Source organism: Lissotriton helveticus, chromosome 11, assembly GCF_964261635.1.
Source record: "Lissotriton helveticus chromosome 11, aLisHel1.1, whole genome shotgun sequence".
NCBI classification, from domain to species: Eukaryota; Metazoa; Chordata; class Amphibia; order Caudata; family Salamandridae; genus Lissotriton; species Lissotriton helveticus.
Genome location: NC_136072.1, coordinates 1,049,858,313 through 1,049,884,062, shown reverse-complemented (window position 1 = coordinate 1,049,884,062; position 25,750 = coordinate 1,049,858,313). Strand labels below are relative to the sequence as shown.

Genomic DNA, 25,750 nt, shown 5'->3' with positions numbered 1-25,750 from the left:
CACTTTGTTCTGCACCAAGACACGCAGCCTGCAATGGCAGTGTGTGAGTGTAATGGTACAGGGCATCTAAGGGTGGCACAATAAGTGTTGCAGCCCTTAGAGGTCTTCCCTGGTCACAGTGCACTGGGTACCTGTGGTACCATTTACCAGGGGCTGACCTGTGGCCAGAGATGCCAATTGGGTTTTGTTTTTACTGCAGGCTTAGGGAAATAACATAGGCCCTGGGCACCTGATTGGCAGGAGCCCAGGGCACACTCAGTCAAAGCACATCAGCAGTTCAGCAAAAAGTGGGGGCTACCATGCAGAAAGAGGGCACTTTCTCACAGTAAGGGGCCATCTACTTTTACCTCTGCCTACCTTTGGGGTTCCACTGGGCTTTGTGCAAACTATACCTCATTTTGGTATGGTATATACAGAGCCAGCTTCCTACATGTTCTCAACATACAAAAAACTAATTATTAAACATGAATGATCAAAAATCAATCTTTTCAAATATGTGTATGATCTCACCTAGTAAAAACAGTTGCTGATGAATGGTTGCAGGCACAGTCCCATTATTTAGCTATCCACGTAACACTCTGCAGTGATCACAAAGAGCAGGCCAAACCGTTTTGCACCTCTTCCACCCTTTGCTAGAGAATGAGGTATCATGATGCTCCCAACAAGAAACACCATAGTCACTGTTCAGATAAAAGAAGCATAAACAAGTCCTAGCACAGATTCTTCGAATAGCATTCTAAAGCAGGACCTATTCGTTGTCATACATGGGGTGTAAATGGTGGCATTGCCGAAAAGATATTAGATTACTAAAACTAATGGGTGTTCAATCTGTGAAATACACATGCATACTTTGTGTTTCTTGAAGCAATACCTTCTGAATCTTGCTCCTCTCTCTCGCTGGTTTCCACATCTAGGTCATCAACCTCATCATCATCATCTTCATCTTCATCATCAGCATCCCCTTCCTCCTTTAGTTAAAAACATAAGTTGATTAAATAACGCATTAACTTGCACTTGGTTTTTGTAGCACCAGCTTAGAGGGTAGAAAAGAACAACACGACTGTCAGGAGATTGGAAGTATTGTATTGTATAATGACTTGCCCTTTCAATTTTCTGGTCCGAGCAGGCACTGTGGAAATGAGTGGCTGAGCAATAGCACACTGTGCAATGCCATTTGAAAAAATCCATGAAACAGAATAGGGACAGATACACAGCAAATAAAAGCATGAATTCCTTGCCTAAAAATTGCAGTAAAATGTGCAGTAAAATGACAGCAAGTCCACAACCCACAATGTATCTACATTAATGGTGCCTGGTGGTAGCTAATATAGTTTGATTTGATTAAAACTATATGTATATGATACTTCTAGGAGCTTTCAATCCGCCAACTTCATCCATTTGTATGTTACTGTGTTTGCCATTTTGTTTTTCCACAATATATATATCATACAGCATGGTTCAATGGGTCAGCCTATTTCAGCCAGTGGCAAAGTTCACTGGTAGTGACTGTATTTTGCCCATTCCACGATGCACACCCACACACAAAGTACTCCTCTTCAGTTCCAGGGTTTACTCTGGCAAGGAGTGTTTTTTCAAATCAAAAAATATTTTTGTTTGTAGCCAATGTTTTTTTTCCATTGACACAGGCCCGGCAGCATCCACTGCAATCAACTTTTGCAAAAACCATTACAAAACATGCATTCACAAGGCCAAAAGGCTGGCAGCCAACTAATCATGTACTACTGGTTTTGTCAATGCTTGTGTTTTTTAGCACAGGGTGCTTTGTACAATGTCCTCTTGTATATTGAATGTACAATTCTCTTTTTATATGGATACAGCCTTTGGGTCATCTGAACGCTGTATGCTTAAAGCTCTTAAAATTGTACTAATAAAATACCATGCACTTATATGCATCACACTTCTTGAAGGTCCAAACATCTAACCATACACAAAAAGAGCCCTTTCTTGGTGAAATAGAGAGAAAGTCTTTTAATATTTGATCCTCATAGGTTCAGCAAGGCATCTCTGAATGATCTTCCAAAAGCCAGCCATCAAGCACCCAACCCACTCGCAAAAACAATATTTTAAAGATTAGCAGGATCATGCATAACAAAAAGAACTGTTGCCTTATGGAGCTATAACGCAAGTACACAATTTTCAGTTGTACTGCACACAAAATTCACTTCCCCGCTCCACCAAAAGCTCAAATAAAGCCTAAAAACAAAGTTTGATGTATTGGATCGCATTTGAGAATATAGGGCAACGGTAATATCTAAACATGGTGGATGCTAATCAGGTCAGGGTTTCTAAACAAAACTCTTTTTTAAAGGTTTTATTAAATTAGAATGCTAGGTAGTATTTATTTATTGTAGAGTTTTGTATAGCGCTAGCCAGACCCGCAGGTATCGGAGCGCCTCACAACATGTGTTAAAGCAACATATTAAGGCGATCGTAAACACATTGATTCAAGGCGTAATTGGAAGACCTGTGTGTTGAATAACATTACAGGAAAGGAAGACACAGAGTCACAATAATGAGCACATGCAAGCAGGGGAAGAGGCATAAGTCTTGGTGGGGAAGTGGTTATGTCCTGCAAAGTGCAGGCTTAGGGTTTTCGGCAGCGACTATCCATTCGGGAGAGACCGGTTAAGAAAGTGGTATTTGAGTTGTCTTTTGAATTGTAAAAAGGAGGGCGTAGTCCTGATATGAACTGGGATGGAGTTCCAGATTTTGGGAGCATTTCCAGAGAAGGATCGTGAAGCGTTTTTTTGTTTGCGGATTTTCAGCGGGATGAGGAGTAGAATGTTGGAGCTTCCAAGGCTTATTGTCTGACCGGCCTTCTTGAGTTTGGCGGCCAGGGAGGCTGGTTTCCCTGTATGAAGGGCTTTGTGCCCGAGGCAGGCCTTTCTGAAATTGGCACGCATTTCAATTGGAAGCCATTTTAGCTCTCTGAGTGCGGGCGAGATGTGATCAAACTTCTTCACTCCAGTGACCATTCTGGCTGCTGTGTTGAGCGTAGATCTGAGGGGGGCTAGGTGGGATTTTTCTGTACCTGTGAGGGAAGCATTCCCGTAGTCTAGTCTTGACAGCACCAGGGATTGTGTGGCTTGTTTGAGGTCGTTAGGTCGGATGAAGGATTTAATTGTGTTAAGAAGCTTCAGGTTAAGCAAGAAGCTCTTGGAGGTGTTCCTAATGTGTTTGGTCATATCAAGTTTGGGGTCAAGGGTGATACCGAGCAATTTTGCGGAATCCGCCAGGGTGAGATTGTCGTTTAGGGCAATCTATTTGTCGGGTACTGTTCTGGAGAACACAAGCATCACCAACTAAATTTCACCATGGGATAAAAGTCTAGTTTGCTATTAGCCATGAAATATGCTGTAGAGCACTTCTTGATTATTAGCAGGGACATATTTTGTGTAGTTAGTTACCTCTCAAAGTTAAAATAAAAAAATGCTCCACTGTTAATTACATACACACACACACACACTAGCGTCCTTCGTGCTCTCATCCGATCCTTTTCCTGCAGCGTATGATCTTTCTGCTTCTTTAGATTCACTTCACTTCTCCCATCCTGCTCAGTGAACAAGTTATAGAATTTACACCTGGATGGAGCAACTTTGTATTTGACAATGAATTGCTAATGTTGACAAACAGAATGCTAAGAAACGCAGCAGACTACCCTACACAAGATGTAGGGAAGATGATAGTTGTGACCTTAGCTACATCATTTACCTCAGCCCTTTTCCTTTGCCATTGGTTCAGACACTACAGTATGTTGTGTACGTTTTCGAGATTAACACAAACGAACATAAAGCGTATGTAAGAAAAGGATTATGCTACTTACCCAGTAAGCAGATGTTCTTGGCATGTAGAGCTGTAGATTCACATGTTTTTCATACCGTTGCCATCTAGTGTTGGGTCCAGATGTTTGCAAGTTGTTTTTGTTCAAAGAAGTCTTTCCTAGTCACAAGGTAAGAGGACTCCTCCTTTCGGTGAAAGTGCGCGTTGGCATCGACTCCATTGTTATATTGTTTTCCCGCAAGAGGGTGAGAATGGAATAAATAAATGTAGTACTGAGATGTCCATGCGTAAGTAATGTAAATGATGAAAAAACTGCAACAGCTACAGGTGCCCGGGGAGGTCTCTACCTTTAAAATTGTTCCTCTGTACCCTCCTCTAAAGAAACCTCTACCGGAAGAGGGTTGCGTGTTGGACTTGTACGAGGAAGTGTTAGGGTCTGAGGATGTAGTTTTAGACCCTGCTCTATAGAATGAGTGACAAAAGGAACCTCTGCTTTAAAGAGATTGAAGTGCTCCCATGGATTTCTCCACGTCGGTGTCTTTTTTCATTTTTTCTAAAGCCTCATCAACCTGAGGTTTGAAAACATGTTGTTTGTTAGAAGAGTCTTTAAAATATAGTTGTACTTCTGGTTTAAAACCTGAAATAGTAAGCCAGGCATACTGACGTAAGAGAATGCGGATGTTAACTTCTCTTGCTGCAGTGTCAGCAGCATCAAGAGCATATCTAATAGAAGAGTTAGAAATGAGCTTCCCTTCTTGAACTAGCTCTTGTGCTCTTCTGGGAGGTACTGAAGCAGACCTTCCATCTCATCCCAGTGTGCACTGTCATAGTGGAGTGGTGTGGCTCACTGGTTAGAGGCGGCAGACCAGGATGCAGAGGTTGGCCCGGGACCAGGGTTCGATTCCCGACGCGGCAGGGTCTTGGGCCAAGGTCAGCAGACTCGATAATTCTCGCCTCGGTGCCTACTCTAACCATGGATCCCACTCAGCAACTCTGGGCAATAGCTTGCTTAATCTCCACTTACGGCCCCATCAGCGCCGGGGATGCTTGTCTTCACCTTGGAGATGCCCAGGAGGGACCATCTCACAGGGAAAGCCAGGATGGGTTCCCCAGCGGTATACAGCGCCGGGACGCCCCTTTGCTGGGGCAGCTGTGCGCTTTACAAGTATACAACATACTTAGCTAGTAGGCCCTGCATGTTGGCAATGCACCAGTGATTAGCAGCTTGATCAGCAACTCTTTTACCAGATGCATCAATAAGCTTTGATTCATTATCTGGTGGAGGCGCATCTCCAGGTGTCTGGGAGTTCGTTCTTTTACGAGCGTTGGAAACTATCAGTGAATCTAGAGGGTTCTGTTCTTTAATGAAAACCAGATCAGAGGGTGATTGTTTATATTTGTTAGAAACCCTAGGTGTTAAAACACGTGGATGAACAGGAGCCTTAAAAATTTCATCTGCATGTCTCATCATGCCTTTTAACATAGAGAGACACTGGCTAACTCTGTGTGAAGACCCTAGTGTCTCAAATATGAAATGGTCCTCTAAGGTCTCTTTATGCAGTGTAACCCCATGATATGCTGCTGCTCTGGAAATTAGCTTTAGATAGGAAACTATCATCTGGAGGTGAAGGTTTGGCAGGGTATAGGTCTGGATCATTTCCCATAGGTGGATCAATATTATAATCATCTGACAGATCTATAGGTAAAGGAATATGGTCTTCGTCTTTATTATCATCCCCATCTCTTAAATCAGGCTGTGTGTAAGGAGATTCCTGTGGTGTTATGTGTAGTGGATCCGAGCCTGGCAGTATTGGTAAAGGTGAGGAAGGTGGAAGGGATGATAAAGTAGGATGGATAGGATTTGTAGCAATGTCTTTCTTCTTAAGGGGGATCTTGTATTCAGTGTCCTCTGATCTGACTTTCCTTTTGGAAGGAGTTTTGGCTAATATATGCCCAGTGTCTGGATTGATGTACAGCTTTTTCTGCTTTGGATCCAATTTGTCTTTCATAAGATCTAAAATTGGTTCCGGGGGGATCTGAAATATCTTCTTTGGATGTAGGCGCCGAAGATTTCGGGGCCGAACCGGACTTGTCCTTCTTGTCTTTGAAAGCGGAAAGTTTTGGCTCAGAAGTGGACTTTTGTTTCAAAACAGAGGACTTCTGCTTCAAACTAGATTTTCCTTTCGGAGCGGAATGTTTGTGGTCCGAAGATGATCTGTGTTGGCTCTACCCGAGTCGGAAGGCTTGACTACTTGTTTCGGTGCCGGACCCAAGAGCGAGGGGTTAGAAACGTCATCTCAGTTCCGACCAAGGCCCGAAGGTACAGGTGGTGCCGAAGCCTTATGTTTAGGTGGAAGATAGGTTATGGGGCACAGGGGTTTTAGTACTCATGATAACCTGCCCTGCTGGAATGTGTTTGGACTTCAATTCGATTTCTAGGTTGGAATTGCATTCTGCGACGGACAATGCCTCCTCTTCTTCCACAGCTGTGACTTCGTGTTTGGATTCTTCTCCGAAGATATCCAGAGTATGTTGAGTGCCTTGGCGCTGCATTTCTTGCTGTTGAGTCTTTTTTTGATCAGAATGACCGACAGGCCTCTCAATCTTCTTCCTTGTGCTCCGGTGAGAGGCACAAGTTGCAGACTTGGTGTAGATCAGAGCAAGGGTATTTGGTGTGGCACTGAGGACAGAATTGAAACGGGGTCCGTTCCATCGGCAGAAGGATGGACCGAGGAGGCTAGGCCCGAAGGCCCCTCACTTACTTACCCTCTTGCGGGAAAACAATCTACCAATGGAGTCGATGCCCATGCGCACTATCACCGAAAGGAGGAGTCACTTTACTTCGTGACTAGGAAAGATTTTTGGAAGAAAAACAACTTGCAAACATCCGGACCCAAGACTAGATGGCAGGGGTATGCAAAGCATGTGTAAATACAGCACACATGCCTCGAACATTGAACTTTAGTGTTCTGGTGACTTTCACAAACTGGTACTTAAATAAAAGAGAAATTCTAAACAGCAAATACTTTCACAATAAAAGGAACAAATCAATACTGAACAGTTTTGCACACACTTCACCTTGCTGTAGAATGACTTTGAAGTGCCTTCTTCCTTCTCATGATCATCCTTTTCAAACGAAGAATCATGTTCCACCTCGTCCACCTCTTCCTCCTCTTTACCTGATGTCTCCTCCTCTTCCTCCCCCTCACTATCCAACTGAACTGCCCGTCTCCGAATCCCCACAGGCTCTGAATCATTCTTCGATATGTCAGCAGATGGATCAGAAATATCCCTCTCTCTTTCAGATTCTGGAAAAAAACAGTCACTAATGGTAACAATTATATTACATCAAAATGATTGTACACAGTTTGTGTTACATCATACAGTTGAATATCCTGTTAACATGCAGCTGGAAAGGTAGGAGACTATAATAAGGCCTCTGGAATAAAACACATGAGATAAACATCATCTGTTCATCTGCACTGAATTTGTACACATCATTGAAATCTTCACTGCAGAGTTAAGACATACAAAAAATTGAAAGTTTATGTGGCACTGAAATAAATATAGCGGAGAAGACATGCCTCACATGCACATTCCCCTCCAACATGGATGCAAACATGTCTCTTTTGGCAAATGTTCTAGCTGCAGAGCCTTCTTAATAAACATGTAAAGCCTTTAGGGGATTATTCACTTCCTGAGATGTACGCTGCTTACTGGTGTCATTATATTGCCAGCAGAGCTGATTCATCAACATATTAATGCATCACCGACAAATGCACTGATGAAGAAGAAATCCTGCAGGGTGAAATACTGAGTGCAATGCTGTGAAGACCTTCCGACAAAACTGTTGGCGGACATGTCACTCTGCTTATGTTAATCACTGCACTGCTGTAGTGTGGGGAGTTGTCGCAAAGTTTACGCTTCAAGATAACAGACATCCTGCCCCACAGATTTAAAAATGCTGGTCTCCTTTGTACTCTTAACTACATCCACTGTCCTCTAGTGTACCACAAAGCTCTGCTCTGCCCATTCTCTTGTTCAAACCCTGAAGACATCCATGCTAAAAAAAAAAAAAAAAATCTCCTAGTACAAACACGATTCGTATTAGTATGTTACATCTTGAAATTAATCACTGAAAGACTCAACATCACATCAAAGTAAACTCAGATAAGACAACACTACTAACAAACTCTGACACATGAGGAATTCAAACTTTTGGGAAGGAAAAACACTGCAACTTCTCAATGTCCCAAGACACCATCCTAAGCCACTTTCATATGTAGAGCATTAAGTAGACATTTGGATGGATTATGGTCCAACATTAATGCCAAGCATAAGATATCTATCCAAATGTTCTCATTCCTTCTCAGAATGCAAAGGCAAACCATCCTTTCCGAACATTCCTCCAAAAAGACTCTCACCATAACATCCATAATACTGTTGCGCTTTAATAACTAATGAACAAGTTCCTTGCCTTCGATAAAGCATTATCTGGTAGAGACTATATCTAGCTGCAGATTCCTTACCTTTGAATTTCCCAGGTGTCAGACACGAGCCAAAAACGTTTGAGAGCTGTACCCCTGTTCTACGTTGGGTGGCTCCATTTGGCTAGTGTGACGTTGCCGGCATTGGTTGTGTTGTCGCAGTCACCTATATAGGTGCCACCCAGGCACGCGGATGTTAGTTCCTTTTCACTTTTTCCACACCAGAAGCACAGAGACATGAAGTGAACTGACTTGCGTGTGTCACAACTAGGGCCCTGAAAAGGGAGCAACCGTAGCCCTATTAAATTAGTCTGCAGAGCAGGGAGGCATGGGTGGGTCTGGAAGAAATCAGAAGCTATACATGGTCTCTACCAGATAGTGCGTTACCGAAGGTAAGTAACTTGTTCATCTGATAGAGACTTCTAGCTGCATATTCCTTATCTTTGAATAGATTCCCAAGCCATACCATCCTGGCGGTGGGCTGCGGACAGCTCTGCTAGACTAGTGTGAGAAAGTGCCATCTTTCTTGCCTTGGTATGCCCCCACTTTTTTCTGAACTGATGATGTACTTTGACTGAGTGTGCCCTGGGTCCCTGCCAACCAGGTACCCAGGGCCTGTGTTCCTTCCCTACAAAGAAAAGCTATGCTGAAACAAAACACTCAATTGGCATATCTGGCCACCTGTCAGTCCCTAGTAAATGGTACCCTAGGTACCCAGGGTATGGTGACCAGAGAAGGCCTCTGAGGGCTGCAGCACTTATTGTGCCACCCTCAGAGACCCTGTACCCTGGCACCCACACACTGCCTTTGCAGGCTGAGTGCCTAAGTACAGAACTAAAGCAAGAGTCGACATGGCACACATCCCTGTGTGCCATGCCCACAGAACCCACTGCCCTGGCATACTTCAGTCACCCCTCTAGCTGGGTGCCCTATGCCAGAGGTGAGGGCCCCGGTGTATGAGCCCTGGGCCCCTACAGTACCCAGGGCGATTTCTGGGCTCTGTAAGTGCAGTGTTGCCATTTAAGAGTATATGGTGCTGGGAGGTTGCCATTTACGAACTCCACAACACCATAATGGCTTCACTGAAGACTGACAAGTTTGGTACCAAACTTCTCAGCACATTAAACCTGCACTGATGCCAGTGTGGGATTTAATGTAAAATGCATGAGAGGGCATCTTAGAGATGCCCTCCAAAAACCCGAACCGACAATCCACGTCTGGGCTGAGTAGCTGCAGAGGCAGCCACCCAGCAGACATGTTGCTGGACCCCTGGGTGGGGAGCCACACGCTCTCCTGGGTGTGCAACAAAGCACATCCTGGGTGAGGTGCTATGTCTCCTCCCCCAGGATGGCCAGGGGGAAGCTTTAAAGGCATACCGCCTCTGACAGTTTCTCCAGACCATTTGCTGTACCCAGCAACCAGCCCCCACCAGGCCTACCCCCACTCTGGCGGGAAGACTGGCGGGAAAACTACGTCAGGAAGGGGAGTGTGCCAACTCCACCCCTCAGGTGGAGGAGGCGAGGTGAAGCACGACCCCGGCCATCTTGTAGATGGGGAGTCCTGCACAATCCCAGCTAGGCTCCTGCCCCCCTCCCACAGGAGAGGAGCAGGCTAGGGGGTGTACTCACCCCAGTAGAGGGCACCATTGGTCCCTGCCCTTGCCCTACCTGTAACACCCCTAAATTCAGTATTTAGGGGCTCCCTGAACCTTCCTTCCTTAGATCCTGATACCAACAAGAAGAAGATCAAGAAGAAGAAGAAGAAGAGCCGCCGCGCAGCTGCTAACAACAGGACAACAACAACTGACTTGGCCCCAGCCCTATCGGCCTGTTGATCCTGGAACCTGCTCCTGCCTAATCCCGGCGACCTCCGCGGACAGCAACCTTGGGACACCCAGAGGACCTGACTGCCTTGACCCTCTCGAAGATTGGGACTCCCATCAGCAGAGGCTCTGCTGCAACAACCCACTTGGTGCCCACCTGGAAGCTCCGGACCAGCCCACTCTGCACCAGCCGAGCCAACCCGAACCAAGACCACGAGGACGTCCCCCTGGCAACTGGGACCCGAAGTCCAGTGCCCAAAGACCCTCCTCGACAAACCAGCCGACGCCTGCAGTCCCAGAACCAGGGGCCAGCCCAACCGCGACCAGCAGAGTGTAAGCTTTTCCGACACCCAAAGACACCCCTGCACCCGGCGCCCTACAGCCCCCTGTGCCTTCCTTTGGGGTTCCTACCTGTGCTCCAACGTCCCAACTTACCTCTCGAAGTGCTGGTCGCCCCCGGAGAGTCACCCTCCCCGAGCCAGCAGCCTGTGTTCCTTTGTCAAGATCCTCATTGGATAACATTGAGCGCCCGACAGCTCAAAAGCACCCTGCACCCAGCTGCCCGAGTGCCACTGGCTGTGACCTCTTTGTCCTAATCTACTTCCCCCCTTGCCCTAAGCAAGTGACCAGGAGCCCAGCTCCCACAGTCGCGTGGCCTGCTAGCCAGCCGCCACCAACCGAAGGCCCCCTGCCTCTCATTGACTAACATTGGGCCTAACGAATAGTTTTCTTACCTGTCGGTGTAGTTTTGCAGCTTGAAGATCTTTCTGGATTCACTATGCTGTGCATTATTCCGCGGTCTTGTGGTTGGGTCCGGATTCGTAGTCTTTTCTTTGTTTTTTGTTTTTTTTTGTAGCCCAGGTGGGCGTCGGCGTCACACCTCTTTGGGTGTATTTCCGGTGACGTCGGCATGCTTCCTGCGGAAGCTCCCACTCTTGGGCGCCATCTTCGGGTTCTTTTTTTCCGTGTTTCTTTCGTTTCCGAAGTAATGGCAATGTTCTATTCAGGTGATATTTTACCGCTTTGTACCTTCAAAGTCTTTTCCACTTTTTCTATTTCCACCTCTTCTCTCTCCAGCCTCATCTTTCTGGCGGAGGTGGGTGGGTTCGCTAGTGAATCCAGAAAGATCTTCAAGCTGCAAAACTACACCGACAGGTAAGAAAACTATTCGTTTTGCAGCGTGAATCTTTCTGGATTCACTATGCTGTGCATAGATTTTGTAGCGGTTTCTCATCTCTGTGGCGGTTGGGTGGAAGATGAGCGTTGGGTATTGAATATGTGCTGTAGCACCTTCTGTCCAACTTGAGCTTCCTTGTTCATCTGTATGTCCACACAGTAGTGCTTCGTGAACGTGTGCACCGAAGCCCATGTTGCCGCCAGGCATATGTCTTGTATGGGTGTGTTAGCCAGGAAGGCTATTGTAGCACCCTTTTTCCTAGTGGAGTGGGCACGTGTCCCCTCTGCTAGCTCTTGTCCTGCACGCTTGTGGCAGAGTTGAATTGTCTGTGCGATCCATCGTGCAATGGTCTTTTTGGTTACTGCTTTTCCCATGTAACTGTTTGCGAATGACACAAAGAACTGTTTTGTTTTCCTGTGTCCCTTCGTCCTCTCAATGTAGTGCATGACTGCCCTTCTGGCGTCCAGGGTGTGCAGAGCTCGCTCTGCGGCAGTTGTTGGTTTTTGGAAAAAACTCGGTATCTGTATAGACTGGTTCATGTGAAATTTAGATACCACCTTCGGCATGAAGTGTGGGTCAGTCCTCATCACAACCCTATCATTGTGTATTTGTATGTAGGGTTCTTGTAGCGTCAGAGCCTGAAGCGCGCTTACTCTGCGTAAGGACGTTATTGCAACCAGGAAAGCTGTTTTCATAGTTAGCATCTTTAAGGACGCCTTGTGGAGCGGTTCAAAGGGCTCCTTCATGAGTTCCGTTAGGACTATGTTCAAGTTCCATGCGGGTGGCGGCACCCGCTTGGGTGGTGCGATCCTTTTCGCACCTTCTAGGAATCTCTTCACCACCTGTGATGTGAAGAAACTCCTGCAAGTTTCTCCCCTTGTGTAGGCGACTATCGCTGCCAAGTGAACTCTCAAAGAGGATGAGCTAAGGTTCTTCTCTAGCAAGTGCGTCAGGTACTTTAGCACTGTGGAGTCCTTCTTCATTTTATTGTGAAGTCTTTCTTGTCTGCACCATATTGTGAACCTTTTCCATTTCGCAACATAGCACTTCCGGGTGCTAGGCCTTCTTGCCTCCCGCAGGACCCTCAGGGTACTTTCTGGCAATCTTAAATGTGCGAACTCTATGTCCTCAGGAGCCACGGTACTAGGCTCATGCTCTCTGGCTCTGGGTGTAGCACCTCTCCGTTCTGCATGGAGAGTAGGTCTTTCCTCCTGCTGAATCTGTGGGGTGCACACTGTGTCATCTCCATGATCTGCGAGTACCATGTCTGCCTCGCCCACTGTGGTGCGACCAGTATCAGTGTCATGTTGCTCGCTCTGCACTTGCTCAGTACTCTGTGCATCAGTGGTATCGGGGGAAAGGCATAGGCAAATGTCCTTGACCAATCTATCCATAGGGCATTCCCTAGTGACCCTTCCTCGGGCTGCCTGGATGCGAAGTTTTGGCATTTTGCATTCTGGCGTGTGGCAAACAGGTCCACCGATGGAGTTCCCCATCTGTCGAATAGGCGCCTTGTCTCCTGAGCATTGAGCTCCCACTCGTGGGATGCCGATGTCTGCCTGCTGAGCCAATCTGCTTGTATGTTGTCCTTCCCTGGCAGGTGTATGGCTAGCAGGTCTATCTTGAGAGGGATGGCCCATCTCCATATCTCCTGCGCCAGCGTTGAAAGCGGGGCTGACTGTGTGCCCCCCTGCTTGTTGATGTAGAACATCGCAGTGGTATTGTCTGTTTGTATCAACACCTTGTGTTTGTACAGTCTTGTTTGAAAGGCTTTCAGTGCAAGGAAGATTGTCTTCAATTCTAAGTAATTGATGTGCTTTGTCGCATCTGCTGGTGTCCACAGTCCCCTCACCTTGAGCTCCTCCATGTGAGCGCCCCACCCCTTCAGGGATGCGTCTGTGGTGATGGTCACTGTTGGCGTTGGGGGCGTTAGAGGCTTTCCCCTTTCTATGTTCTCCATGGTCCACCATGTCATCTCCTTCTGCACTGCGTGCGTTACAACCACTAGATCCTCCCAACTGCCTGTAGCTTGTGACCATTGCTTCTGTAGCCATTCTTGAATGGGTCTCATGTGGAGTCGTACATTCGGTACCAGGTGGATGCATGATGCCATCATCCCCATGATCTTGCTCGCAGTCCTCACTGTCCGAGCTTGTCCCTTCCGGTAGAGGCGAGTTTCCTTCACCAGCGCCCTCGCCCTCTTCTCGCTGGGGAACACCTTGCCCTGTAAGGTGTTGATCTGTGCTCCCAGGAAGATCTTCACTTGTTCTGGCTCCATTGATGATTTCTTCCAATGGATGGAGAACCCCAGGTTTATGAGCGTGCTTGTCACTGTATGTGCGTGCAGCTTGCATTTCTGGTATGAGTTTGCTTTCACCAGCCAGTAGTCCAGGTAAGGGTATACGTGTATTCCTTGCCTTCTTAGGTGCGCTGCGACTGCTGCGAGGCACTTTGTGAAAACTCTTGGTGCTGATTTTAGATCGAAGGCCAGTGTCGTGAACTGGTAGTGGCTTTCTCCGATGGTGAACCTGAGCATGTGCTTGTGCTTTCTGTTCATTGGAATGTGCAGGTATGCGTCTTTGAGGTCTATTGTGACCATGAAGTCCCCGATCTGCAATTGTGGGAGCACCTCTTGCAGGGAGGTCATTTTGAATTTTTGCGTTCTTATGAATTTGTTCATGAACCGTAAGTCGAGAATGGGTCTCATTGTCTCGTCTACTTTTGGTACCAGGAAGTACGTTGAGTATACTCCTGTGTTTCTTAGGGTACCCGTTCTATGGCCTGCTTCCGCAGGAGTTCCTTTGCCTCCTCCTGCAGACACTGCAGCTGCTTGCCTGCTAGTGGCTTTCTTTTTGGTTTTCTGCTTGTTGGTCTCCCCTCCAACTCTATGCAGTATCCGAATTGGATAATGTTGAGGATCCATTTGTCTGATGTGATTTCTCTCCACTCTCGGAGGGGAAATCTTAAACTTCCTCCCACTGGTGTCATGTGGTCGTAGGTGTCTAGTTTGTCTTGACCCATCTGTACGTGCTGCCCCCTGGGATCTTTTTTGTGGGCGGCCACACAGAGTTTTTTGAAGTCACTTAGAGGTGGGCTGCTGCCCCCCTCTTCTATTTTGTCCCCAGCCATTTCTCCCTCGAAAGGACTGGCCTCTTTGTTGGTACTGCCAGGACTGCTTCTGCTGACCATGCTGAGTCTGCGAGTCTGCCTGGTGCGTTTGCTGGAAAGCCTGGTGTGATGTACCTGGCTGGTTCCCGCCTCTCCCGCCGGGCCTCCGTGACGGGGTGCCCCTCTTGTTCCCTCTGAACTGCAATGCTCCCATGGATCTTGCTGTTTCGTTATCTTTTTTCAGTTGACTGAGCGTTTCATCAACTGTTGTTCCGAAAAGCGTGTTGCCGTTGAACGGTGTGTTCAGGATGCTGTGTTGCACCTCCGGTTTGAAACCAGATATCCTGAGCCAGGCGTGCCTCCTTTCCGTGACGCCCATCATCATGAGCCTGCTGGCGGTGTCTGCCCCATCCAGGGCCGTCTTAAGGCAAGAATTTGCCGTGTTTTTTCCCTCTTCAACCAGCTTTTCGGCCTTCTGCCTGGCATCCTGGGGCAAGTCCTTCACCAAATGCCCCAGTCCCTCCATGATTTGGTACATGTGCCTGTTTATCAGGGCGTTGGAATTAGCCATGCGCCAGTGGGTCGCGGCATTCCGTTCGATCCTTCTGCCCACCAAATCCATCCTTTTGCTCTCCTTATCCGGTGGTGGCCCCGAGGTAGTGGGTACGTTAGCCCTCCTTCTTGCTGTGGCCGTGATAATGGAGTCTGCGGAGACCGTGCCCTGAATGTAGGCCGGGTCCTTTGTGGAATGCTTGTACTTCTTCTCAGTTCTGGGAGTTACTGCCTTGCATGTTGCGGGCTCCCTGAAAGCTTCCTTCCCCTGAGCCAAGACGCTCTCGAGCATTGGAAGGAACTGGCTCCTCGTTTGTGTTGGGAGCAATGTTTCTAGAAGGAAGTCTGCTTTCTGCTTCTCTTCGTCGAGCTTGAGCTTGAAAGCTGCTGCGGCAGCTTGTATCACCGAGTTGTAGGCCCCGATGTCGTCCGGCGGCGAGGGCCTCGAGGGGTAAGTGTCGACCACCTCCTCCGGGCTGTCGGTGTCGACATCTATGTAATCTACCTCCTGTAGGTCAGAGGGTGTCGAGTCTGCGTCCGTCCTGCTTTCCTCTTCCTCCCCATAGTTGTAACTATCGTAGGGATTCTCGTACTCCTCCTGGTCGTCGATCACCTCGATGTCCTGGTCTTGTTCCTCGACGACTTCGGCGATCTCTTCCTCCTCCTCGACTGCCTCCACCACCGGTGGCTTGGTCTTGTGAGGGATCGTGAAGGCCTTCATCTTTGCATCGAAATCTTTCTTCCGCTGCATGATGTTCTCCATTTCGGCCTTGAGGCGCCTTCTCTTCTTCTCCATCTCTGCCGCGTGTTCCTCGTCGGATGGGTCGGCCGTTCTTTTCGGCGGATGGTTCGTCGCCGTACCTTTCGGCGTCGAAGTTTTCGACGTCGACGTCGGACCGGATCTTGGGTCTCTGGTCGTCGTCGTCAGTTTTGGGTCTTTCTCCCTCGGCGTCGATCGATCCTTTTCGGGGACGATTTTCGACGTTTTCTGCTGATCAGCAGCCCTCGGCGCCGGGGACTCCTTCTCGGAGGATCCGCTGGGCCTGGGAGTAGTCGCGGACGCCGCCTTTTTTGGCGTCGGCGCTTTCGGGGTCTTGCCCTCGATTTTTCTAGACTCAGAGTCTCTCGGGTTCTTGGGGGCCGAAGAGTCTCCTACCTTGTCAGAAGTCTTCGTGTAATCGGTCTCTACGACCGTGTAGCTGTCGTCTTCGGCGGCAGCGTTGTCTTCTTCCTCGGAGGACATCCCCAGCTCGTAGAGGGACGGAGTCGGGGCATTTCCCTGCAGGGTGGCGTGTGCTACCCTCTGCCTCTCTCTCACACGAAGGGTCTTCGGGGCGAAGGCGGAACAGGCGTTGCAGTCTCCGCTTTCGTGGTCCACCGGTAGGCAAAGGTTGCATACCGGGTGCTGGTCCTTCTGCGCGTACTTGTGGTGGCAGTTACGGCAGAACTTGAACGGCGTGTTGTCCATCATCGAGCGTCCAGGGCCTCTCTGGTCGCGTGTTCGTCGACGGTCGTCGATGATCTCGATGAAAAAAACGCCTTCTCCTTGCCGGCTCTTCGTCGATGAAGTCCCCTGCAGTCTTCAGATGACTTCTCCTCGTCTTTTCTGTATTTTCTTTCTTCTTTCTCCAAAAATGTCTGGAGCCCAAACGGGAACGATCCAGACCCGACCGCGGAAAAAAAGAATCTGAAGATGGCGCCCAAGAGTGGGAGCTTCCGCAGGAAGCATGCCGACGTCACCGGAAATACACCCAAAGGGGTGTGACGCCGACGCCCACCTGGGCTACAAAAAAAAAAAAAAAAAGAAAAGACTACGAATCCGGACCCAACCACAAGACCGCGGAATAATGCACAGCATAGTGAATCCAGAAAGATTCACGCTGCAAAACTACCTCTGCACCCGTCCGCCCCTGTGCCGCTGAGGGTGTACTAACTGCACCTACTTGATCCTGGGGGACCCCTGAGTCTGTGCCCAGAACCTTACCTTCACCAACCAAGTACTCACCTGGAGGCCGGTAATTCACTTACCTGCCATTGGATAACATTGACCCTTTTTTACTCGAAAATTTTCTAAGTGTGAAGTTTTGAAAATTGAAAATATTCCTATAAAATCAGCTAAAGTCCGAATTCGAAAATACTCACCTGTGATCAGTAGAGAAGCCAGTACTGGAACTTTCAGCCCAGTACTGAACCGCCAAAGTACTCCATAGCGGGTTTACTAGTAACCTGTATTTTTCTCCATATGAACCCATTGTCTGCTTTTCTATGAAATTTCTTCTAAGTGTCTACTTTTGAAAACTGCAAATATTCTTCAAAAATCGTACGAAATACTGAAACGCAATTACCTACCTGTTTTAAGTTAAGCCCCCCGTGCTGGCCCTAGGAGGCTAGTGCTGGGTTACAAAAGTAACGCGATCGTACATTATCTGTAACCTGAATTTAGTCCCATTGGATAACATTGTCAGAATCATCTTGAAAAGTTTTTAAGTGTGAACTTATAAAACAGCTTTATATTCAGGAAAATCCAACAATAACTAAAACGTTTTTGCTAATCTGGTTTCAGTTTACACCCCAGGACTAAATCCACGACTTAGTCCTGGCACTACCAAAGTAATCCATAAAGTAATCAACTGTACTTTCCTATGAAAAACCCATTGAGCTCAATGCTAGAGTGTGTTTCAGAACTGTATTGCTTATTAGCTATCCTGTAATTATTTTGTGTACAAACTTATTGCTCCTCTGCAAAGCATTTACATGAGAGTACTCGTATCTCGAAAAGTATATTTTTATAACTGTCGGTTCTAAAAATAAAACAACTATATCTGAGGATATAATAACAATTGGCCTGGAGTTCAGTTCTTGAGTGTGTGAAACCTTTTGCTGACTGAGTGTGTACAACAAATGCTTTACACTGTCCTCTGGTACTGCCTTACTGCTCGACCAAGCTACCACTTTGGAGAGTAAGGTCAGTTCTGACTTTAACCTCTGTTAAACCATTGGAGTTTGTGGACTCTATACACACTGTACTGCCTTATTGTCCAGTGTATATAGAGCCAACTTCTCACAACTAGTAAGTCCTAAAGGGCCAAACTGGTCCAATTTCTGTCACTACGGACCGAACTTTACAGACAGTAGTGCTTGGAAAATGTGTGCAAAGATGCTCATGTCACTGCCTGGCAGTTATCCAGAACTGGAACACCATGAGCCAATGCCGTGGTCACAGTCTTCCCCGTGGGGGAATGAGCTCCTAATCCCTCAGGGGGCTGTTTCCTAGCCAGGACGCAACAGATTTTAATGCAGGTAATGACCCAGCATAAAAATAGTTAGTTTCGGCACTGCATAACCTTTTTTAGCTCCCACAGAACCCACTAAGAGTTGGTCTTTTGTACGGTCACAGTTGAACGGCAGCGCTCTTTTTGGGTCCAGATGCTGGAGATGCTTCTCTTCCTTAGAGGAATGCAGGGGAGCAAAAAGGTGGGCAGCATGAACGATTGACCCAGATGGAATGGGGTCACCACTTTAGGTATGAATGTGGCATGGGCACAAAGCACCACCCTATCCAGGAAATGTCATACAGTAGGGAGGCTTGGATGACAAAGACTGCAATTCACTCACCCTCCAGGCAGATGTTATCGCCACTAGAAAGGATGTCTTGATGGTAAGCAGGTTGAGGGGACAATTGTGTAAAGTCTAAAAGGAAGCACACAAGATATGTGAAAATCAAGTTGAGATCCCACTAAGCGATGATAAACGGCATAAGTGGAAACATATGTACAAGCCCTTTTAGAAACCTTTTAACAAGTGGGGATTTAAACAAAGAGGGTTGGTCCAGCAGCTGCAAGAAAGCGGACAGAGCAGAAAGAGAACCCTTGAGAGTACCCAAAGTAGAGACCTGCTGGGCAAGGTTAAGAATAAAAAGAAGAATATTAGACAGAGAAGCAGAAAAGGGTGAATATATCTTTCTGTACAATATTTTACAAATTGTTGCCATCAGAAGGTGATAACAGTCTTAGCAGAACGCCGCCTGGCTGCGAAAACAACATTACATACTGCGGAAGGTTGAAAGCTAATAACTGTCGCCACTCATGCCACATAAGGAGGTGGAGAGTTGACAAGTTCAGATGGAGGACCCTCCCTCTGCTGCTGCAACAGTAGACACGAAGGAGCAGACTGATCGGAGATAGATGCTCATTCGAAGAGCCCAGTCCAGAGCCACAAGAATGACTTGAGCCCGGTCACTCTTGATCTTCTCGTGAACTCTGAGCAGAAGGGGTATGGGTGGAAAGGCATACAGTAAGCCTGAGCTCTACTCGCGATGAAATGTGTCACTGAGCAATAGCCGCCATTGAAACTCCAGGGCGCAAAAACTTTGTGCGTTCTCTTTGGAGGTGAACAGATCTAACCAAGGCTCTCTCCACTGCAGAAAGAGACCTTACACCACCTCTGACTGGATGCACCATTTATAATCCGCTAGGCATCGATGGCAGAGTTACAACCGATGCCAACGATGCCAGAGACATCCCACGGAGCTACCCGGCAGTGTGCAGGGGTACTGCTCACACAAAAGTTTCCGGATCCAGTCTGACTCCTGGGAAATTCAAAGCTAAGGAAACTGCAGCTAGAAGTCTCTTCAGATGTTCCTCCAATTTGCACTGCAGAGATTAATAAAAAAGAAAAAAGCACACCAGTGAGGCTTGCCTGCACATCTTAGTGCAAAACACCGCCACCTGGCTCCTTATGTGAAGAAAGATTGAGTTCAAGCCTTTGTACGCATTACACCAAGCAGTAAACCAGGCCACAGGGCTTACAAATAAATTGGCAAGTGTTATCTTTGTTAGCCTGAATCACATCGAAACCCAATTCATCTACGCAAGCAGGTGGAACTTAATTTGAAAGGCAAGGAGGTAAACCCAAAGTCATCTTGGGCACATGACTAACACCCACAACATCTTTGAACTTCTAGCTTATAGGAAAATACTAAAAACGGAGAACAATCTCCCATCACCTTCTATATTTACAGTAAGACTACATAAAACAGTCCGAGCACAACAAAAAAAGTTTGCATAATAACCCCACATTGACAAGAGCAGATGTTACGGCTTTGATCACTCATAAACCCCATTTTAAAGTTGATATGCCCAAGATAGGTGCCCAACAACTGATCAACTCTGACTTATACAACTTAAAATTCTGAAAACAGTGGAAGAATAGTTGACAATACTAGGAACCAGGGTACCCATGACACAGCAATTCCTAAGAATGCACATACCCAACAACACAGAATTATTCAAAAATAAATCTATACTCTGTTCCCTGGGGCTCAGTCACCAAATGAGATATGGCAAGAGAATGGGAAATCCAAGTATGTCCAACCAAAGATGAGATGGTGCAGTGGAATGGATCAATGCATGGCTGCTGGAAGGTGATATATGAAAGGGTTTGCCTCACACCCCGGCAAAAATTTAGGAAAATATGGTGTTTATGGAGAATTTACAATGGCCTTTTGCAGTCTACACTGAAGAGGGACCCCCGAAGTGGGGTTTGTACAACCTCTTGGGACACCAGGGATACACAAGGACAAAGTGTTTGGAGACACTTCAGAATGTTCCTAGGCTGATTCTTTTGGACTGCATTTTTAGAGGGAATTGTTTTGACTCTGGTGGTACAATATTTTGTTAGTGTTAATATGCAATATTTGTATGCTGGATGAAAATGGGAAAGTATTAAAAAAAAAAAGAAATCTGCTCAACTCAAGGCAAATGTGGAGACCACTGTTGTCTCCATTAGGAGAGCGTAGGGCCTGTGATTCAGCACCCCTTGAAGAATAATCCTCTAAACTACACACTTTCACATTTACAGATAGCACTATTGAAATGTGTACTTTACAGATACTCCGCATAAGCACAACGCATATGCAAGTGAGAGGGATTGTAATGGGCGTCTGAAGCGGAGAGAGGGGAAAGCGTTAGTCATCATGCACTCCTGGTAGTAGGACAAATTTGCTTGGAGAGAGCCGAGACTAAAAGCCAAATTCTCTAAGCACCAAATTCTGAGTGCTAGCACATTGAGTGGCACATTATAGTGCAACCTAGAACAGATTACGGCGAGACAGTTTTCCTGATCGTTAGTCATGTGTAGGGGTTGGTTACATTGGAAAGGATTATTGTTTTAATCAATATCCAGCTTAGTTTTGTTTATACAGTAAATGGATTTTAAAAACGTGTACTTTTTTTAAATTTTTTTTTTAGAAGATTTCTCTTAAATCTTGAAAATGGAATTCTTAACCAGATTCGATGTGGCTGGATTTTTAAAACAGATGTTTGCACCTTTATGGATGCTTTTATCTGAAAAGAATAACAATTATATTAACAAATGTTCATATTTGATGGGGTGCAAACTCTGAATGATTTAAATAAGAATGTTGACATTTATCTCACTTTCTTCATCATAATGTTTCTCTTATGCCAGATATTTGTTTCACTCCCATACTTAATTTATACAAATATACAACTTAACATGTTCCCTCCATTACCCTTGTCGTCCTCTTCTTAGGTTTCTCTTTTAACAGCCAAGCACGCAGATAAGGCATAAGAACTATAAAAGCAAGCAATATTACGTAGTAATCCTCCCTCTTTGTTCCTCCCACTCCTCTTCTTCGATTACCCTGCAGAGCTCTTAGGAGGCTTTCAGTTGTAACATAAGCTTTAAACATGCAAAACATGTGTAGGACCATTATTTTAGTGAAATGCTAAATGGATGCTAGTTGAAGCAGTGCGAGGGCATTTTTTTAATTTTGAATAGTCTTTCATACAAAGGACATTTATTGTGTACAGCACACAATATGTAATTTGCATGGAAGACTATGCAAAATACAAAAAATGCCCAACCGAATTGTAGCCATTACATATTCTGACAGACACTAAAACGAACCATTTCTCCTCTCTGATGTAGGTCAGCCCAAGATTGAGATCTTGAAAAATGTTTTTAAAACTATCGATGTTGGGCAGGGTGCAGGTGAGAGTGTCCAAGATTCCGGGAGCAAAAGCAGGTCTCCTTTCTCTGGCTAGATGTGTGAAGATGGAAAACTTCTGGTATTCAAAAGTGATGTTCCTTTGGGTGTCGGCAGATGGCAGCCTGTCCATGAGTAGTCCCCTGGCTGATCAGGATCTGTGCAGGACACAGACATCCAATGAGTATGTGCTCTGTCACTCTTTGCTCTGAGAATTTCTAAGATAGAAGATGGTCACCATTGAGACCTGGAACAGAGTGATCCAGGAATTGGGAACGATAAATTCCAAAGAGGGACCCGGAGGTCCATCTTGACTCGTACAGATTGACCACAATGTAAGAAGCTGGCTCTTTATGTGAGCTATCATGAATCTGATATACTGTGCAAACAATCCAGGGGTTCCCTTACTAGTGGGTTGTGTGAGAAAGTGCCATCTTTCTTGCATGGTATGCCCCACTTTTTGTTGAATTGCTGATGTGCTTTGACTGAGTGTGCCCTGGGCTCCTGCTAATCAGGTGCCCAGGGCCTGTGTTCCTTCCCTATAACTGTGTTGAAACTAAAAACCAAATGGCATCTCTGGCCACATGTCAGCCCCTGGTAAATGGTACCCTTGGTACCCAGGGCATTGTGACCCGAGAAGACCCCTAAGGGCTGCAGCACTTATTGTGCCACCCTTAGGGGCACTGTACCCTGACACACACACACACACACTGCCTTTGCAGGCTGAGTGTCTTGGTGCAGGACTAAACAAAGAGTCGACATGGCACTTATCGCTGTGTGCCATGCCCACTAACCCACTGCCCTGGCATACATCAGTCACCCCACTAGCTGGGTGCACTATGCCAGAAGTGTGGGCACAGGTGCATGAGCCCTGTGCCCTACAGTACCCAGGGCCATTCCAGGTCACTGTAAGTGCAGTGATGCCATTAAGAGTATATGGTGCTGGGAGGTTGTCATTACGAACTCCACAGCACCATGATGGCTACACTGAAGACAGAGAAGTTTAATATCAAACTTCTCAGCACATTAAACCCACACTGATGCCAGTTTGGGATTTAATACCAAATGCAATACAGAGGGCATCTTAGAGATGCCCCCTGAAACCTAACCAACTCCCAGTGTCCTAACTGCGTGGCTACCGAGGCTGCCACCACCAGACATGTTTCTGGACCCCTGAGTCGATAGCTCGCCGCTCTCGGGGGCCTGAAACAATGCACATCCTGGGACGAAGTGCCTAGCCTCCTCCCCCAGGATGGGCAGGGAAAGCTTCAAAAGCATGCCGCCTTTTGTGAGTTTCCCCAGGCCAACTGCTGTACTGAGCAACTGGCCCCCACCGGTTCTGATCCCCCACTCTGGCGGGAAGACAGGCGGGGAAACCCTAGGTGAGGAAAGGGGGTGTGCCAGCATGTGCCAACTCCACCCCCCAGGTGGGAGAGGCGAGGTGAAGCACAACTTCGAGCTACCGCGATATTGAGGGTGGGGAGCCCTGCCCAATCAGAGCTAGGCCCCTCCCACAGGAGAGGAGCAGGATAGGGGGTGTAGTCACCCCAGGACAGGGACCCAATGGTCCCTGCCCTTGCCCTACCGGTAACACCCCTAAATTTAGTATTTAGGGGCTCCCTGAACCTTCCTTCCTCAGATCCAGATTGGAAACAAGAAGAAGAAAAAGAAACAAGACGACCTGCCGTGCAGCTGCTAACAAGAGGACGACACCAACTGACTTGGTCCCAGAACCCTACAGGTCTGTTGATCCTTGAACCTGCTCCTGCTAAACCCCGGCGTCTCCTGCGGACAGCAACCTCGAAAACCCCAGCCTGCCTTGCTCATCTAAAAGACTGGGACTCCCATGAGTAGTGGTTCTGATCAAACAGCAACACCCCTGATGCCATTCAGGAACCGCGAATCAAGCACACTCTGCACCCGCTGAGCCCGGCCTGTGCCGGAGTACACAAAGACCACGAGGACATCCCCCCGGCAACTGTGACCCGGAATCCAGTGCCCAAAGACCCTCCTCAACGATCTTGACAACGCCTGCAGCCTCACAAGAAGGGACCCCTCCAACCGCGACCAGCTCAGGGTAAGAGTTGCCGACGTCCAAAGAAACCCCTGCACCCAGCGCCCCACGGGCCCCTGTGCCCAACTCCTGGGTGTCTACCTATCCTCCAAGATCCCATCTTACCTCTCAAATTGGTGGTCGCACCTGAAGAATCTCCGTCCCCGAGCCTGCAGCCTTTGTTCAACTTCCAAGTCTCCCATTGAATAACATTGAGCGCCCGACGACTCAAAACCACCCTGCACCCAGCCGCCCGAGAGCCCCTGGGAGCGCAACCTTTGTCCTAATCTACTTCCCCATTTGCCCTGAGCAAGTGACCAGCTCCGACAGCCGCATGGTCTGCCTGCTAGCAGCCACCAACCGAAGGCCCCCTATCCCCATAGGATAACATTGGGTCTACTCTCTCAGCACCCGGCTGCCCCTGTGCCTCTGAGGGTCTAACAACTGTACCTACCTGAACTTGGGAGACCCCTGAGTCTATGCCCAGAATCTTAACTCTGCCAGTCGAGTACTTACCCAAAAGCCAATAACTCACTTTTCTTCCATAGGATATCATTGACGGGTTTCACTTGGAAATTCATCTAAGTGTGGAGTTTTGAAACTTTAAAATAATCAGCTAAAATCAGTCGAACAACGAATTCCGATTTACTCACCTGTTGTCAGGAGAGAACTCAGTGCTGTATCTTTCAGCCCAGCACTGAACCTGAAAAGTAATTATAACCATGATTAACTGCTAACCTGATTTTCCTCCATAGGAAACCAGAAAAACTTTGAAGTGTCCAATTTCTAAAACTACATATATTCCTTAAAAATCGCCTGTATCACTTAAACGCATTCTTGTAATTGTTTACAGGAGATACACCAGCGCTGGATCCAGGATCCAAGTGTAAGAAAAAGTAACAATAACATTACTTAGCTGCTAAGTGAATTTCCTCCAATAGGATAACATTGGTGATTCTATGTGAAAACGTTTTAAAATGTCAACTTTTAAAAAACAATAATATTCCTTAAAAATCACAACTGTAACCAAAACGCTTTTACTCAATTGTTTACAGGAGATGTCCCAGGACTGCATCTAGGATCCAGTTTTGTGGTTAGAAAAGTAATCTATAAAGTAACTAATTGCATTTAACTAGAAATTCCCATGGGGCTCAATGTTATATTGTGTTTGAAATTGTGTTGCCTATTGCAACAACTGTAGCTATTGTATTCAAAAGTATATTGCCTATTTGAAAAGTATTTACCTAAAGTATCTCATTCTGAGAAAGTATATTTTGATACCTATTGTTGGTTCTAAAATAAAACAACTATATATTTGTATACAAACATTTGGCCTAGAGTTCAGTTCTTGAGTGTGTTAGACCATATGCTGACTGAGTATGTACAACAAATGCTTTACACTGTCCTCTGATACTGCCTTACTGCTCGACCAAGCTACCACTTTAGAGAGTAGGGTTATATCCAACTTTAGCCTCTGCCAAACCTCTGGGTACTGTGGACTCTGTACCTTACTTTGGTCCAGTATATACAGAGCCACTTTCTTATAGGTAGGGCTTGCTATGTAACGCCAAAGTGCTCTATTAGAGGGTAGTGTCGTCAAGGAGCTTTAGGCTTAACACAGAAGAGTGTTAGACACTTGCAAATTCACACAACGATTAATAAATGACAACACGACTCAAGGAGGAGATCCACACCAATTTATAAAAATGACAAGTATCCTTATATAGGTTTAGGCATCACA

The 25,750-nt window shown here is 46.8% G+C and overlaps 1 protein-coding gene across 2 annotated transcripts in view; it reads right to left on the bottom strand.

Moving 5' to 3' along the window:
- The window catches only part of SETD1B (SET domain containing 1B, histone lysine methyltransferase), a 396,685-nt gene that overhangs the window by 137,095 nt on the left and 233,840 nt on the right, over window positions 1–25,750 (bottom strand). For both annotated transcript variants that reach the window (XM_078667538.1, XM_078667539.1), the window contains exons 10-11: window positions 6,880–7,109; window positions 872–968 (exon numbers count right to left, since the gene is read on the bottom strand). In XM_078667538.1, the coding sequence (XP_078523664.1) occupies window positions 872–968; window positions 6,880–7,109 (327 nt within the window). The remainder of the gene's footprint in view (window positions 1–871; window positions 969–6,879; window positions 7,110–25,750) is intronic.